The sequence below is a fragment of the Sapajus apella genome, unplaced genomic scaffold (genome assembly GCF_009761245.1).
Source record: "Sapajus apella isolate SASKATOON/1434 unplaced genomic scaffold, GSC_monkey_1.0 scaffold102, whole genome shotgun sequence".
NCBI classification, from domain to species: domain Eukaryota; kingdom Metazoa; phylum Chordata; class Mammalia; order Primates; family Cebidae; genus Sapajus; species Sapajus apella.
The window spans coordinates 3,433,431-3,451,407 of NW_022437042.1; the positions used below are offsets into that span (position 1 = coordinate 3,433,431).

Sequence of the window (17,977 nt, forward strand, 5' to 3'; positions counted from 1 at the left end):
AGAATCACTTGAACCTGGAAGGTGGAGGTTGCAGTGAGCCGAGAGCATGCCATTGCACTCCAGCCTGGGCGACAAGAGTGAAACTCTGCCTCAAAAAATAAAACAGAAGGTGTAGGAGCCACTAGTCACATTAAGTAAAATTTACAAGGCCAGGTGCAGTGGTTCACACTGGGAGGCCAAGCTGAGCGGGTCACAAGGTCAGGAGTTTTGAGACCAGCTTGGTCAACCTGGTGAAATGATCATGGTGTAAGAACTCAGTCTCAAAAAAAAAATCACAGAATTAGTCCTTTACACTAAACACACTTCAAGCACATGGCAAACAGAGAACATTTCTATCATTGCAGAAAGTTCTACTGGATAATGCTGTAAGGTTTGGCAGGGAAGGGAGATTTCAGTACGTCACAAACCACAACACAACAGCAATAGAAGTGAAAGGTCTCACATATTTATTACTGAACCCAGGCAACCAAAACCTTGTTTTTTTTTTTTTTTAACATGAATAATGGAAGCACTGTGCGTTGTACTAATGCCTTCATAACAGATACAGAAAGGAAACTGTTCAAACTTCTCCAGATGGCGGTGACATTTTTCAGCTTGATTTGGTAACACGACTGTGACCTACAGACAGCATAAATATGTGTGCCATCACATGTGTAATTTCTTACAGACCAAGTTTGGTTCTTCTCCAATGTCTCCTTTTGGAGTTGTACCTAAACAGAAAAAAATGTCCAGTTACAAAGGAAGTCGCACAGTTTAGCTTTTCCCATTCACACCTTTTCAGAACCGCAAAATACAAAGGGTACCACTTTTCCCTCCTTTAACAAGTTTGGAGCTCTTTCTGGAAAGTTAAAAAAATGATTCCCTATGTGTTCAAAAACTAGCCAAGCCAAGTTTTATCCTCTCCAAATGATTCAAAGCTAGGCTCTTAACTGGGATCAAAATAGTGGGGAAGCCCGCTCTCCAAGTGTACCTGCACGCACTTTTGATTCAGTGGACCTGGGGGTAAACAGACATTCTGAACGCCCTCATAATGGGTCACACACACATAAAACCTCCTGCATGTGGTTTATTTTTTTTTTTTTTATTTTTTTTTTTTTATTTTTTTTTTGAGAGTGTCTCGCTGTCACCCAGGCTGGAGTGCAGTGGCACAATCTCAGCTCACTGCAACCATCGCCCCCCAGGTTCAAGCGACTCTCCTGCCTCAGCCTTCCGAATAACTGGGACTCCAGGTGTGCGTCACCACACCCAGCTAATTTTTGTACTTTTAGTAGAGACGGGGTTTCACCATCTTGGCCAGGCTGATCTTGAACTCCTGACCTCGTGATCCACCAGCCTGGCCTCCCAAAGTGCTGGGATTACATGTGTGAGCCATGGCGCCCAGCCTCGCATGATCTTTACAATCAATTAACTCCCCCATTCACGTCTGCTGCAGGGGAACAGCAATCCCAGAATTGTCCATGTCAATCTCTCATGATTTTACCCTCAAAGGCAAAATCAAAAATGATTAACACGGCTTTTCTTTCAGCAGGATAATGGCAGTACTTCCACAAAATGAAGCACTGTAATTGCAACCTGCTTTCAATAGTTTTAAAGCTGGAAGGTAGCTGAGACAATGAATATCATTCCATTGGGTGAATTCTCTGGGTCAAGGGTATAATCCTACATACAAAATACCTTCCCAATTCTAGAAGACCACAGAGTTTTACAGCAGGTTATTTATTGAACTAGACATTGAGTTTTACATACATTTTTTTTTCGTGACAGGGTCACACTGTTGCCCAGGCTGCAATACAGTAGCCAGATCACAGCTCACTGCCGCCTCTCAACTCCTGGGCTCAAGTGATTCTCCCACTTCAGCCTCCTAAGTAATTAGGACTACAAACACGTGCCACCAAGCCTGGCTAATTAATTTTTTTGGTAGAGACTGGGAGACTGGAGTCTCCCTATGTTGCCCAGACTGGTCTCAAATTTCTGGCCTAAAGCAATCCTACCTTGGCCTCTTCCAAAGTGCTACAAATACAGGTATGAGGCACTGTGCCTGGCTTATATATACTTCTTTCATTCTCCACAACCTATAAAGCAGGTCCCACCAGTCAGGCCAGACACATAGAATACAATGTTCATGTAAATGGATCAAATAATAAAGGACAGTGTTTAGTATCCATGAACAAAAGGTAAGCAATTAACTAACTCGTAACATTACAATGGGTGGCAATTTTCACATCTAACTGGCTAAATGAACTAAGGAAATGGGCCCTCAACTTCAGCCCTAACAAGCCACACCTAAGTCTTCTTAGCAAACCAATCCCACTAGGTTTGCCATACAAGTCAAATCAAGTTCTAACTAGTTTCAAGAGTGCCTAGTTCTGGCTGGTCCGAGTGCAGTGGTGTTTACAACTAATTGATCACAACCAGTTACAGATTTGTTCCTTCTCCACTCCCACTGCTTCACTTGACTAGCCTTTTAAAAAATAAATTAAAAAAAAAAAAGAGTGCCTACTTCTAACTAGAAACTCTTGAGCTTTCAGTGTCTTTCAAGAGAGACCCAATTACTAGGCTCATCCTAGTGTCAGCTTGGGCCTGCAGTCCCAGCTACTCAGACTGCGTGAGGGTCACACCACTGCACTCAGCCTAGGTGAGAGAGCACGACTGCTGAACCTTGGACATCTCTCACTGATTTTTGATGCTTAATTTTCCTCCTTTTAAGACCTGTCCCAAGGCCCATCAGGTCCAAAGATCGATGGGCTGAAAAAGACGCTTTCCCTGGAGTTAGTCTAGCTGACACTTGGAGGTCCTTCATAGCAATTCTAATGTTTTTCCCTTGAAATAATTAATTCAAGTACTTCTGCAGTAGACAGCGGTTTTCCAGTCTCTCTTTAGAAAAGAGAAATATTTTAAAAACTGGGCTAGGTGCGATGGTTCACACCTGTAATCCTCTGCACTTTGGTAGGCCGAGACAGGATTGCTTGAGCTCAGTTCAAGGCCAGCCTGGGCAGCATAGAGACTCCACCTCTACAAAAAATTTAAAAATTAGCCAGGTGTAGTGGCATGTGCCTGTAGCCCCAACTACTCAGAGGGCTGAGGTGGGAGGGTCACTTGAGCCTGGTATGTAAAGGCTGCAATGAGCAACTCTGGTAGGCAGAGGCTGCAGTGATAGTGCCAACGCAGCATATAAGACAGAACAAGGCTGGGTGTGGTGGCTCACGCCTGTAATCCACTTTAGAGGCCAAGGTGGGCAGATCACCTGAGGTCGGGAGTTCAAGACCAGCCTGACCAACATGGTGAAACCCTGTCTTTAAAAAAATAATAATATATATCTATACACATATATATATAAAATAATAAGACAGAACAAGATCCTGTCTCAAAAAACAAAAACCCACCAAAAAGCCGAAAAACACTGACTAGGTCTTCCCCCCCAGGATGTGTATAAGACAGCCTTCCACCTTATAACCTAGCTCAGACTGAAGATGGCCAGGAAATTAACAAGTACTGGAAAAGTGTCTGCCCCTAAGCCCAGCTTTGGGCTGGATGCAGTACAGAAACAAAAGAAATGTGTTTGTTTATTTGAGACGGGAAGTCTTGCTCTGTCGCTCAGGCTACATACAGTTCAGTGGTGCCATCTCAGCTCACTGCAACCTCTGCCTCCCGGGTTGAAGCAATTTTCCTGCCTCAGCCTCCCCAGTAGTTGGGATTTCAGGTGTATGCCACCGTGCCTGGCTAATTTTTGTATTTTTAGTAGAGACGGGGTTTCTCCATGTTGCCCAGGCTGGTCTCAAACTGTTGACCTTGTGATCCAGCCACCTCAGCCTCCTAAAGTGCTGGGATTACAGGGGTGAGCTGTCACGCCTGGCATAGTATGTTTTTAAAAAGGAATTTGAGATTGATGTCAGAGGATGGATTGGATAGCATGTAATTGTAATCATGTATTTATACTCAAAAAGTAACCTTGGCCAGGCACAGCGCCTCTTACATTTCACAAAATACAAGCAGTATGATGGAGGGTCTTACCTGATTTTATTACCAGTTTTCATCCGAATCCACTGGGGAATGGGACGATTTTGCTTTTGTTTCTTGGCCAGGAATCGCTTAATCCTGAAAGTCTTGTGAGAAGACTGGGAAGAAAATGCAATCAGTTTAGACAATGATATTACAGCATGCCCAAATGATTCAAACAACTCCTTCGAACCAATATTTGAGTGCTTAACACATACCCCGGTCCCCAAATCTTCTCAATGCTAAGCCACCAAGACAAGCCTCTGACCCTTACAACTTCTCTGGAGGCAGATATCAGTTTCCACAGTTCAAATAAAAATAAGTAGAAGGAGGGTGGGTGCGGTAAGTCACGCCTATAATCCCAGCACTCATGAGGTCAAGAGACCATGCTGGCCAACATATCTCTACTAAAAATACAAAAATTAGCTGGTTGTGGTAGTGCACACCTGTAGTCCCAGTTACTCGGGAGGCTGAGGCAGGAGAATCGCTTGAACCTGGGAAGCAGAGGTTGTAGTGAGCAGAGACTGCACCACTGCACTCCAGCCTGGGCGACAGAGAGACACTTTGTCTCAAAAAATAAGTAGAATCAGGAGGTTAAGAAACATGCAGAAGCTGGGCAGATCATGAGGTCAGGGGTTTAAGACCAGCCTGACCAACATGGTGAAACCTGGTCTCTACTTAAAAATACAAAAATTAGCCAGGTGGTGCACACCTGTAATCCCAGCTACTTGGGAGGCTGAGGCAGGAGAATTGCCTGAACACTGGAGGTGGAGGTTGCTGTGAGCCTAGAGCGTGCCACTGCACTCCAGCCTGGGCAACAGAACAAGACACCGTCTCAAAAAAAAAAAAAAAGAAAAAAGAAAAAAGAAAAGAAACATGCAGAAAATCGGAGCATCAATGTGCAGAACCAGGATTCAAACCCAGGTCCTCTCTGTTCCACAGCCAGAGGCTACCTTCCAGTTTACCAGGTGGTCCTCCCAAGGACTCAGACCACACTGGGAATGGCTAACTTGGCTTCCTGGGAAGAACACAGCTTTGAGTCAAACAGAACCACCTACCACTTGCAAGTCAACAAGTCTCAGTGCTGTACTTTGTAAAATAGGGTACATAATTTTCAAGTGTCATCGGGAGGCTAATTAAGACTTAGGCAAAGTCCCTGACATTCAGAAGACCTCACTCGCCATTTCCATATTAATCGTAACTCTAGCCCCACTGCTAAATTTCACTGGCCAAAAAAATAAACTTTTAAATTTAAAAATAAATGAAATGTCACTTTTACTTTTCCAAGGATGACTGTCTCAATTTCTAGTTGGCATCTTCTGGCTTTCATAAAGACCTTCAGTCATAGAAGGCCAACCCCAATACTTCCCCAAATTTACAGAATAATCTTGCAAAAATGGCACGGATACACGTTTAATGCGTGGCCAACCTCGACGAACATACCCTTGCATAATAATGGGAGCCAATACAAGGGAGACAAAGATTATACCCCCTTCTCCCCGTCCACAGTAGTTGTAAATTCTGTCAAATAACAAACTATAAAATACTAGTACTTATCGCCTCCATATCTAGAAATCAATCAACATTTTATATTTCCCAGTGAAACAGTGACTGGTCCGCTGCTGGTATTTACTAAGAAGGCCTGGATGATGTACACGTTCACAAAATACCCCTTGTCCTAGGCGCTTCCACGGGGTGATGCTCTAGTCTCCGAATAAACGTCCTGTAAACAGAAGTCCTGGGATCTAAACATGTGGTTCGCTTCTCCACGCCAAGTTCAACCCTATTCGAAAACCAGTAGCCCATATTACTCTCCTGATTACCCTCCACGATGCGCGAGCCACGGTCGGGCAGCCCGCGATTTCGGGGGCGGCTGCCATCCCCTACACCCCGCCTCCAGAACCAGAGATCTCTACAAGCGAAGGGAAAGCGGAATCCCTGCCCGTCTCGGCAGCGGCCTGGCGAACAAAGAGCCCCCTCGAATCCGCGGCCGCAGCGCAGTCCGTCCCTCTCCAGGTTGCTTGCTGGCTCGCTAGCTTCCCTCCAGGCCACGAAGACAACAGTGGCCGAACTCGACCTTTTCTTGTGAAAGACTTTAAAAGGCTCCTGCCCCTCCACGCTGTGCGCGGCCCAGGCATTTCGTGGCGGAGGCCTCGAGTCTTGGGAACCTACCCCGGGCCCGATGGGGGCCGATGGACTTACCATGGCGAGAAACGGAGTAATGCCCACACCACGATGGCGGAGAAAGGAAGAGAGGAAGAAGGCAACCGGAAGAACGAGCTTAGAAGGCGCTTCTGGCGGGCGGAGCTTGGAAGGTGACGCGGCGCGCCGACCGCCTCTTCCCAGCGCCTATCAGTCTATCCGTGCGCTCCCGTGGCGCCGTGGGAAAGCGCGCTGCTTCCTGCCACACGCAATTCGCTTTGCTTCACTTCCCCAAGTGGGTTCCCCCTGGGGCCCGGCAGTGTGCTAGGGGCACCCTGCTTTGTAAGTGAGGCAGACAGCCCGTGATAAATGCCAAAGCAGAAGCCCTTCCAAAAAGCGAAAGAGCAGATTGGGCGGGACTAACCCTAAGGGAGGGCGAGGGAAGCGTCCGTCATCTCCGGGCGCCGGGGACTGGGAACGCCCAGTCGGGGCTGGGCATGCGGAGAGCAAGTGCCCTTTTCCCAGAGGGCTACGAGTCATTTCGACCTGCCTGGGAAGTGTAGGAAGGGACCGTCAGCCGTTCAACAATGTTGTAATAGTTAATTTTTACCTTTCTTATGGCTCCTAGCACTATCTGTTCTGTTGTGATGTAAAAGGATGAAAGTAACAGTGACCGCTGCTTATGGGAATTGATAGTTACTACGTGTCTGCGTGTATTAATTCATACCTCACTGTGTGTTTAACATGTCTTACCAGTGACTCTTTGAATCCTCAACACTACAAAGTTTAAGTACGGTTAATTATCCTCATTTTACAGAAGAGGAAACTGTGGCAGGGACAGGTTTAAGTTGTGTCCCCAAGGTCACACAGCTACTGGGTTGCACAGCCAGTACTCAGACTCAGGTGGTCCAGGCTTCAGAGTCTGTGCTGTCTCCACTATCCTCTACTGCCTTTTCAACTCCACAGATTTTGAGGACCTATTCTGTCAGGTTCTGGTCTTTGTGCTGGGGGCACAGGAGCAAACAAATCTGACCAAAAATCCCTCCCCACGTAGAGTCTTGTGGTGATGGTATGGTTCTGGATTTTTTTGTGTGTGGTGGGAATTACACAAAGCTACACATATGATAGAATTTGCCAGGAGCGGTGGCTCACGCCTGTAATCTCAGCACTTTAGGAGACCAAAGCAGGCGGATCACGAGGTCAGGAGTTTGAGACCAGCCTGACCAACATGGTGAAACCCCGTCTCTATTAAAAATACAAAAATTAGCCATGCGTGGTGGCATGAGCCAGTAGTCCAAGCTGCTTGGCAGGCTGAGACCGGGGGAGTTGCTTGAACCGGGAGGTGAAGGTTGCAATGAGCAGAGATCCCATCACTGCACCCCAGCCTGGGTGACGGAGTGAGACTCTGACTCAAAAAAAAAAAAAAGAAAAATAATTCTATACAACTCCCCCTTGCCCACCCCTGCCCCGATGAGAACATGTATAACTGATGAAATCTGAATAAGCTCTGTGGACTGTGCCAATGTGAATTTCCTGGTCGTGATATTGTACAGTTATGCAAAATGCTAACACTGGGGAAGACTAGATAAAGGGTACACAGGGCCTCTCGGTCCCCTTCTTTGCAACTTCTTGTGAATCTTATTATTTCAAAATAACAAGAATTCGACTGGGCACGGTGGCTCATGCCTATTATCCCAGCACTTTGGGAGGCTGAGGTGGGTGGATCACGAGGTCAGGAGTTCGAGACCAGCCTGGCCAATATGGTGAAACCCCATCTCTACTAAAAATACAAAAATTAGCCATGCGTGGTGGCACGTGCCTGTAATCCTAGTTACTTGGGAGGTGAAGGTTGCAGTGAGCTGAAACCACACTTGCACTCCAGCCTGGGCAATAGAGCAAGACTCTGTCTCCAAATAAATAAATACATAAATAAGGGCCGGGCGCGGTGGCTCAAGCCTGTAATCCCAGCACTTTGGGAGGCCGAGGCGGGTGGATCACGAGGTCAAGAGATTGAGACCATCCTGGTCAACATGGTGAAACCCCGTCTCTACTAAAAATACAAAAAATTAGCTGGGCATGGTGGCGCGTGCCTGTAATCCCAGCTGCTGGGGAGGCTGAGGCAGGAGAATTGCCTGAACCCAGGAGGCGGAGGTTGCGGTGAGCCGAGATCGCGCCATTGCACTCCAGTGTGGGTAACAAGAGCGAAACTCCGTCTCAAAAAAAAATAATAATAAATAAATAAATAAATACATACATAAATAAATAAATAGAAATTCAAAGGTCTAAAAAAAATCTCTGCCCTCATTTAGTTTAATTATAGTGGGGAGTTAGACAACAAATATATAAATTACATGGCACATCAGAACGTGGTGTCATCAAGAAAAGCAAAGCAGGGGCCAGGCGCAGTGGCTAACACCTGTAATCCCACCATTTTGGGAGGCTGAGGCAGGAGGATGAGTTGAGGCCAGGAGTTTTAGACCAGCCTGGACAACATAGTGAGACTCCATCTCTACAAAAAAATACAAAATTGAGTCAATGGGTGTGGTGGCATGTGCCTGTAGCCCCAGCTACTTGTTTTGTTTTGTTTTTTGTATTTGTTTTTGTTTTTAGACGGAATCTTGCTCTGTTGCCCAGGCTGGAGTGCAGTGGAGTGATCTTGGCTCACTACAACCTCCGCCTCCTGGGTTCAAGCGATTCTCCCACCTCAGCCTCCAGAGTAGCTGGGATTACAGGCACGCACCAGCACGCTCAGCTAATTTTGTATTAGCCCCAGCTGCTTGGAAGGTGAGAAGGGAGGATCGTTTGAGCCCAGGAGGTCAAGGCTGCAGTAAGCCATGATTGTGCCACTGCACTCCAGCCTGGGCAACACAGTGAGACCCTGTCTCAAAAAAAAAACTGAGAAGGGGTGGCATGAAAGGTAGAAGGAAAACGAGGAAGAAGTGCTCTATAAAACAGTAAGTACTAAAAGGATGATTGATATAAGTACTTAAAGACTTATTTGCTTGGGGCCGGGCGCGGTGGCTCAAGCCTGTAATCCCAGCACTTTGGGAGGCCGAGGCGGGTGGATCACGAGGTCAAGAGATCAAGACCATCCTGGTCAACATGGTGAAACCCCGTCTCTACTAAAAATACAAAAAAATCAGCTGGGCATGGTGGCGCGTGCCTGTAGTCCTGGCTACTCAGGAGGCTGAAGCAGGAGAATTGTCTGAACCCGGGAGGCGGAGATTGCGGTGAGCCGAGATCGCGCCATTGCACTCCAGCCTGGGTAATAAGAGTGAAACTCCGTCTCAAAAAAAAAAAAAAAAAGACTTATTTGCTGCTGCTTCTGATCACCAGAAAGAAAATGCTTGCTGTTAAACCAATAAGCAATAAAAATCCAAGTTAAAAAATATACATTTGGAAAAATGGTCAGGCATGATGGCTCGCACCTGTAATCCCAGCACTTTGGGAGGCTATGGTGGGCTGATTGCTTGAGTGCAGGAGTTCAAGGCCAGCCTGGCCAACATGGTGGAACCAGGTCTCTACTAACATACAAACATTAGCTGGGAATGGTGGCACACGCCTGTGATCCCAGCTATTCAGGAGGCTGAGGCAGGAAATTGCTTGAACCCAGGAGGCGGAGGTTGCAGTGAGCTGAGATTGCACCACCACACTCCAGCCTGGGCAACAGAGTGAGACCCTGTCTCAAAAATAAAATGTTGGAAAAAGTGATACAGCAATAAAAAATAATACAAATATAGACAGGTGTGGCAGCATGCACCTATAGTCCTAGCTACTTGGGAGGCTGCAACAGGAGGATTACTTGATCCGAGGAGTTCAAGTCCATCCTCCTACTACATTAGTGAGACCCTATGTCTAAAAATAAATACAAATGAAAAACAATACATTATAACAACTATTTACATAACATTTACACATTAGGTGTTATAAGTAAGCAAGAGTTGGATTTAAAGTATATAGGAGGATGTGTGTAGGTTATATGCAAATATTACATCATTTTATATACAGGACTTTGATATCAGTGGATTTTGGTATCAAAGGGATCCTGGGACTGGGCATGGTGGCTCACACCTGTAATACCAGCACTTTGGGAGGCTGAGGTGGGTGGATCACCTGAGGTCGGGAGTTTGAGACCAGCCTGACCAACATGGAGAAACCTTATCTCTACTAAAATATATATAAAAACATTAGCCGGATGTGGTGGCGCATGCCTGTAATCCCAGCTACTCAGGAGGCTGAAACAGGAGAATCGCTTGAACCTGAGAGGCAGAGGTTGTGGTGAGCCAAGATTGCACCATTGCGCTGCAGCTTGGGCAACAAGAGCTAAACTTTGTCTTAAAATAAAATAAAGTGATCCTGGAACCAATCCTTCTTGGATACCGAGGGACGATTATGTTTGCAAAGGTGTAGAGGCTGAGAACAGGTATTCAGCACTTCCCGGAGCCAGCCCAGGAGTCTGAGATTTATTCTGGGGACCAACAATTTGTAGACTTCTTCTTTTTTTCTCCTTTATTTTTTTTTAGACAGAGTCTCGCTCTGTCGCCTAGGCTGGAGTGCAGTGGCATGATCTCTGCTCACTGCAACCTCCACCTCCCGGGTTCAAGCGATTTCCTGCCTCAGCCTCCTGAGTGGCTGGGATTACAGGCACCCGCCATCACACCCAGCTAATTTTCATATTTTTAGTAGAGACGGGTTTTCAGAGTCGGAGTTTCAGCATGTTGGCCAGGCTGGTCTCAAACTTCTGACCTCAAGTGATCCAACCGCCTTGGCCTCCCAAAGTGCTGGGATTACAGGTGTGAGCCACCGCACCGGGCGTAATTTGTAGACTTCTTTAACAGACTGGTTCTTTTTTTTTTTTTTTTTTTTTTTTTTGAGACGGAGTTTTGCTCTTGTTACCCAGGCTGGAGCGCAATGGTGCAATCTCGGCTCACTGTAACCTCCGCCTCCTGGGTTCAGGCAATTCGCCAGCCTCAGCCTCCTGAGTAGCTGAGATTACAGGCACGTGCCACCATGCCCAGCTAATTTTTTGTATTTTTAGTAGAGACGGGGTTTCACTATGTTGACCAGGATGGTCTCGATCTCTTGACCTCGTGATCCACCCGCCTTGGCCTCCCAAAGTGCTGGGATTACAGGCTTGAGCCACCGCGCCCGGCTGGTTCTTTGTTTTAAAAGCCATTTTATATAGAAACTCCCTCTTGATTCTTCTCTTTCTGTTACACCCTTACTCCAATCTCTAAGCAAATCCTGTCAGCTTTCTCACAAATGTAGCTCGAATTCAGTGCTCCTCATTTCCCTTACCATGGTTCACCTCTCACTTGGATTACTGCAAAATCCTCCAAACTCTTCCCCCTTCTCTGGCCCTGCTCCTCTACTGTTTCTTCTCAACACAGCAGCCAATGATCCTGTTAAAACCTAAGCCCGATCATGTCACTGTATTTAGTGGATCCTTTTCATTTTTTTTTGAGACAGGGTGTTGCTCTGTCACCCAGGCTGGAGGAGTGCAGTGGTGTGATCTTGGTTCACTGCAACCTCCACCTCCTGGGTTCAAGCGAGTCTCGTGCCTCAGCCTATCAAGTGACTGGGACTATAGGCGCATGCCACCACACCCAGCTAATATTTGTGTTTTTAGTAGAGATGGGGTATATGTTGGCCATGTTGGTCTTGAACTCCTGACCTCAAGGTATCGGCCCCACTCTGCCCACCAAAGTGCTGGGATTACAGGTGTGAGCCACTGTACCCGGCCTATCTAGTGGTTCTTTTTTTTTTTTTTTTTTTTTGAAATGGAGTCTCACTCCATTGCCCAGGCTGGAGTGCGGTGGCACAATCTCAGCTCACTGCAACCTGTGCCTCCCGGGTTCAGGTAATTATCCTGCTTCAGCCTCCCGAGTAACTGGGATTATAAGCACTCACCACCATGCCCGGCTACTTTTTGTATTTTCAGTAGAGATGGGGTTTCATCGTGTTGGCTAGGCTAGTCTCCAACTCCTAGCCTCAGGTGATCTGCCCGCCTTGGCTTCGAAAAGTGCTGGGATTACAGGCGTGAGCCACCGCGCCCGGCCAACGATACTGTTTGTTGTTGTTGCAGTCTCCTACCAGTCCTTGAGTCTCTCCCTCTCATTCCTTGCTAATTTAGCTCCTGGCTTACTGTCACTCTCTCAAACACTACTCCTGTCACAGTTCTTGGTGATTTCAATATTCATGTAGATACTTCCAGACCCTTGGCCTCCTCTTCTCCAGTGATCTTGTCCACCACACCCAGCCACCTGTTCCCTGTCAAACTTTTGACCATGGCATTCTCCCATTCTCTTACCACCGCCTCCTATCCTCACAGCTCACTTCCTCTAGTGCCCCAACACTAAGGCTATTTCCACCTCGCTGGGACCATTCATCATTGATGAGACCATCAATCCCTATCACCTTTCCTCATTTCTCTCTGCCACCCCTTTGTGACTTCCCTTCCCTCCTAACTTAGCTTAAATTGCATCAAACACTCACCTTGCCTATACACACTTTGCCTTTACTTGTACTCATTTGGTGAAGCCCTAACCCTGATAAATCCAATTCTCTTACTCAACGAATTGCACCTCTGACAGACAAATGAGGCTGGAGGAAACCAACTAGTCTCGATTCAAGTTCATGACCATTAACTTAAAGTGGGCCCTTAATGCTGCCCCACAACCCTACATTTCTTTCTTTCTTTTGTTTTTTTTTTTGAGATGCAGTCTCACTCTGTCGCCCAGGCTGGAGTGCAGTGGCACGCTCTTGGCTCACTGCAACCTCCACCCCCCGGGTTCAAGTGATTCTACTCCCTCAGCCTCCCAAGTAGCTGGGAATACAGGGGCCTGCCACCATGCCCGGCTAATTTTTGTATTTTTACTAGAGACAGGGTTTCACCACATTGGCCAGGCTGATCTCAAACTCCTGACCTTGTGATCCATCCGCCTCGGCCTCCCAAAGTGCTGGGATTACATACGTTTAGGCGTGAGACGCCGCCCCGGCCTTTTTTTTTTTTTTTTTCTTTTTTTTTTTTGAGATAGAGTCTCACCCAGGCTGGAGTGCAGTGACACAATCTTGGCTCGCTGCAGCCTCCACCTCCCGGGTTCAAGCAATTCTCCTGTTTCAGCCTCCTGAGTAGCTGCGATTACAGGCGTGCTCCACCACACTTAGCTAATTTTATATTTTTAGTAGAGACAAGGTTTCACTATATTTGCCATGCTGGTCTCAAACTCCTGACCTTGTGATCTGACTGCCTTGGCCTCCCAAAGTGCTGGGATTACAGGTGTGAGCCACCGCGCCCAGCCAGCAAACTTTTTCTGATAGTAAATATTTTAGGCTTTGCAGATGATATACAGTGTCTGTTGTGACTATTCAGCTCTGCTGTTGCAGGCTGAAAGCAGCTGGGCAGTATGTAAATGAATGGGTGTGGCTGGGTTCCAAGAAAACTTCAGTTACGGATACTAAAATGTGAATTCAATAGAATTGTCATGAGTACCAAAATACTCTCTTGATTTATTTCAACCATTGAAAAATACAGAAACCATGGCTGGATGCGGTGGCTCATGCTTGTAATCCCAGCACTTTGGGCGGCTGAGGCCAGCGGATCATGAGGTCAGGAGTTAGAGACCAGCCTGTCCAATATGGTGAAACCTCATTTCTACTAAAAAATACAAAAATTAGCCGGGCGTGGTGGTGCACGACTGTAGTCCCAGCTACTCAGGAGGCTGAGGAAGGAGAATCACTTGAACCTGGGAGGCAGAGGTTGCAGTGAGCCGAGATCGTGCCACTGCACTGTAGCCTGGGCAACAGAGTGAGACTGTCTCAAAAAAAAAAAAAAGAAAAAAAAAGAAGAAGAAGAAAAAGAAAAATACAGAAACCATTCTTAGCTCACAGGCTGTACAAAAACACACAGTGGCCAGGTTTGGTCCATAGGCTGTAATTTGCTGAGCCTTGGCCTAGACAATTATGTCAAGATTTTCCTCTCCCTCCTCAAACCTGCAACCCTTCTTCCTCCATTCTCACATTCAGTTGAGGACCTGGCTTCCTAGTTACTGAGGAAATTTAAGCAATCACAAGAGAACTTCCACAACCCATCTACCACATGCTATCTGCCAGCACCTCCACTCAACTATTCCCCCATCCTCCCATTATTGTGGATGAAACATTTGAGCTATGTCCAGCCTGTCCGCTTGCTTGTGCCGTAGATCCAAACCTCTCTCACCCATTCGACAGCCCTGTCTGGCTAGTCTTCCCTTTCTGTCCTTGCCTTTCACTGGATATTCTCTTCAACATACAAATAAATATGCTGTCATCTTTAAAAAGCCGCTCTTGCCTGGCCTGGTAGCTCACACCAGTAATCCCAGCACTTTGGGAGGCCAAGGCCAGCGGATCACAAGGTCAGGAGTTCAACACCAGCCTGACCAACATGGTGAAACTCCATCTCTACTAAAAATACAAAAATTAGCTGGGCGTGGTGGCACGCACATGTGGTCCCAGCTACTCGGGAGGCTGAGGCAGAAGAATTGCTTGAATCCAGGAGACGAAGGTTGCAGTGAGCTGAGATTGAGCCACTGCATTCCAGCCTGGGTAACAGAGTGAGATTCCATCTCAAAACAAAACAAAAACTGCTCTATACTCCAACTCCCTTGCCAGCTACTTCTCTGTCCCTTTACAACAAAACCATGTGAAAGATTTGTCTTCATTCATTGCTTCCAACTTCTCTCCCATTCTTTTTTTTTTTTTTTTTTTTTTTAGAGACAGAGGTTTTTTCCTCCTGTTGCCCAAGGTGGAGTGCAATGGCATGATCTCGGCTCACCATAACCTCTGCCTCTCAGGTTCAAGCGATTCTCCCACCTCAGCCCCCTGAGTAGCTGGGACTACAGGCATGTGCCACCATGTCCTGCTAATTTTTGTATTTTTAGTAGAGATGGGGTTTCTCCATGTTGGTCAGGCTGGTCTCAAACTCCCAAACTTCTCAGGGAATCTGCCCACTTCGGCCTCCCAAAGTGGTAGGATTATAGGCATAAGCCACCGTGGCCGGCCTTCTCTCCCATTCTTTAAGTGAGATATAATTCACATAATATGAAAATCACCATTTTATTTATTTACTTTTTATTTTTATTTTTTGAGACAGAGTCTTACTCTGTAGCCCAGGCTGGAGTGCAATGGTGCAATCTCGGCTCACTGCAACCTCCACCTCCCGGGTTCAAGCAATTCTCCTGCCTCAGCCTCCCAAGTAGCTGGGACTACAGGCACACACCACCATGCCCAGCTAATTTTTGTATTTTTAGTAGAGATGGTGTTTCACTATATTGGCCAGGCTGGTCTAGATCTCCTGACCTTGTGATCTACCCACCTTGGCCTCCCAAAATGCTGGGATTATAGGCATGAGCCACCGTGTTCGGCCTTATTTATTTATTTATTTTTTTTGAGATGGAGTCTCTGTTACCCAGGCTTGAGTGCAGTGGCATGATCTGGGCTCATTGCAACCTCCACCTCCGGGGTTTAAGTGATTCTCCTGCCTCAGTATCCCAAGTAGCTGGGATTACGGGCATGCGCCACCACCGTCGGTTAATTTTTTATTTTTATTAGAGACAGGGTTTCACCATGTTGGCCCAGCTGGTCTCAAACTCCTGACTTCAGGTGATCCACCTGCCTCAGCCTCCCAAAGTGCTGGGATTACAGGCATGCACCACCATGCCCTGCTAATTTTGTATTTTTAGTAGAGACAGAGTTTTACCATGTTGGTCAGGCTAGTCTCGAACTCCTGACCTCAGCCTCCCAAAGTTTTGGGATTACAGGCATGAGCCACCACGTCCAGCCTAGCAGTCACTCTTTGATTCCCACTCTTCTCTCAGCCCTAGAAAACCACTAATCTATTTTCCATCTCTGTGGATTTGCCTATTGTGGATATTTTATATAAACTGAGTCATATAATATATAGCTTTTTGTGTCTGCTTTCTTTCACTTAGCATGTTTTCAAGGTTCATCCATGTTGTAGCATGAATCAGCACTTTTTTTTTTTTTAAAGAAATGGGGTCTCACTGTATTGCCCAGGCTGGTCTTCAACTCCTGAGCTCAAGCAATCTTCCCACCTCGGCCTCCCAAAGTGCTGGAACTACAGGCATGAGGCACTGTACCAGGCCAACATTTTATATTTTTTTAATAGAGACAGGGTGTCACTATGTTGCCCAGGCTTGTCTCCTTCCTTCCTTGCTCCCTTCCTCCCTCCCTCCCCTTCTCTTTTTTTTTTTGAGACGGAATTTTAGTCTTGTTGCCCAGGCTGGAGTGCAATGGTGAGATCCCAGCTCACTGCAACCTCCGCCTCCTGGGTTCAACCGTTTCTCCTGCCTCAGCCTCCTGAGTAGCTCGGATTACAGGCATGCACCACTACGCCCAGCTAATTTTTGTGTTTTTAGTAGACACGAAGTTTCTCCATGTTGGTCAGGCTGGTCTCGAACTTCCTACCTCAGTGATCCACTAGCCTTGGCCTCCCAAAGCACTGGAGTGAGCCACCACACTTGGCCCGACCCTCCCTCCCTCCCTCCCTTTCTTTCTTTCTTATTTTTTATTTTTTTAGAGACTGGGTTTCACCATGTTGGCCAGGATGGTCTCGATTTCTTGACCTCATGATCTGCCCGCCTCGGCCTCCCAAACTGCTGGGATTACAGGCGTGAGCCACCGCGCCCACCCTCTTCTTTTTTTTTTTTTTAAGACAGAGTCCTGTTCTCTTGCCCAGACTGGAGTTCAGTGGTGCGATCTTGGCTCACTGCAACCTCCTCTTCTGGAGTTCAAGCAATTCTTCTGCCATAGCCTCCTGAGTAGCTGGGACCACAGGCCTGTGCCACCACACCTGGCTAATTTTTTTTTTTTGCTTTTTTTTAACTTTGTTTTTTTGCCTGCTTTTTTGAAACACAGTCTCGCTCTGTCACCCAGGCTGCAGTGCAGTGGCACGTTCTTGGCTCACTGCAACCTCTGCCTCCTGGGTTTAAGTGATTCTCCTTCCTCAGCCTCCCGAGTAGCTGGGATTACAGACGTGCACCACGATGCCCAGCTAATTTTTGTATTTTTAGTAGAGATGGGGTTTCACCATGTTGGCCAGGCTGGTCTCCAACTCCTGACCTCAAGTGATCCGCCCGCCTAGGTCTCTTAAAGTGCTGGGATTACAGGCGTGAGCCACCACACCCGAACATATTTTTAGTAGTCTTAGTGGCCAACCCTGTTGGCCAGTCCTCCTCCTTGAAACACTTTCTCTTGGATTAATACCAGAGTCTTCTGGTTTTTCTCCTACTCTCTGGCTATTCCTTCTGTCTTTGTAGATATACTTCTTTACCTGTATGTAATGTTAAGAGTTCTTTTTTTTTTTTTTTTTTTTAGGGGGGGTTTTGCTCTTTTTTTCCAGGCTGGAGTGCAATGGCGCGATCTCGGCTCACCGCAACCTCCGCCTCCTGGGTTCAGGCAATTCTCCTGCCTCAGCCTCCTGAGTAGCTGGGACTACAAGCACGCGCCACCATGCCCAGCTAATTTTTTGTAGTTTTAGTAGAGACGGGGTTTCACCATGTTGACCAGGATGGTCTCGATCTCTTGACCTCGTGATCCACCCGCCTCGGCCTCCCAAAGTGCTGGGATTACAGGCTTGAGCCACCGCGCCCGGCCTGTTAAGAGTTCTTTAAGGCAGGGCCCTAGGTCTGCTTTTGTTCCTACTTCACTCTCCCCATAAAGTGACAGAATCCGTGGCCATGACTTCAATGGCCACCTAAAAAGAGATGAATTCCAAATCCATACATCCACTTCCCACCTGCCATTCACCCCTCACTGTAACAGGGTTTCTGTCTCTTTTAGG

At 46.9% G+C, this 17,977-nt stretch overlaps 1 protein-coding gene, 1 long non-coding RNA gene and 1 other non-coding gene across 3 annotated transcripts in view; all 3 read right to left on the reverse strand.

Annotated features, from left to right (window-relative positions):
- Window positions 1-414: 414 nt before the first annotated feature.
- RPL39 (ribosomal protein L39) lies at window positions 415-6,563 on the reverse strand. The gene is made up of 3 exons (XM_032258378.1): window positions 6,199-6,563; window positions 4,012-4,115; window positions 415-710 (listed from the first exon to the last, which is right to left on the reverse strand). Exons 1-3 carry the CDS (start codon window positions 6,199-6,201, stop codon window positions 662-664), a joined length of 156 nt encoding a protein of 51 aa, XP_032114269.1. The 5' UTR covers window positions 6,202-6,563; the 3' UTR covers window positions 415-661.
- On the reverse strand, window positions 1,450-1,579 carry LOC116536659. The gene has a single exon (XR_004262751.1). It is a non-coding gene; the product is annotated as a small nucleolar RNA SNORA69 (small nucleolar RNA).
- Window positions 6,564-17,842: 11,279 nt separating the features above from the next.
- LOC116536618 overlaps window positions 17,843-17,977 on the reverse strand; it is a 1,804-nt gene continuing 1,669 nt past the window's right edge. Inside the window, exon 2 of the long non-coding RNA XR_004262726.1 lies at window positions 17,843-17,932. This is a non-coding gene — a long non-coding RNA (uncharacterized LOC116536618). The remainder of the gene's footprint in view (window positions 17,933-17,977) is intronic.

Excerpts from the sequence above, each read along its gene's own strand:
- RPL39 (XM_032258378.1), bottom strand. Across the intron at positions 711-4,011 it reads AAAACTGGTAATAAAATCAG|GTACAACTCCAAAAGGAGAC; the intron begins GTAAGACCCTCC and ends TTTTCTGTTTAG.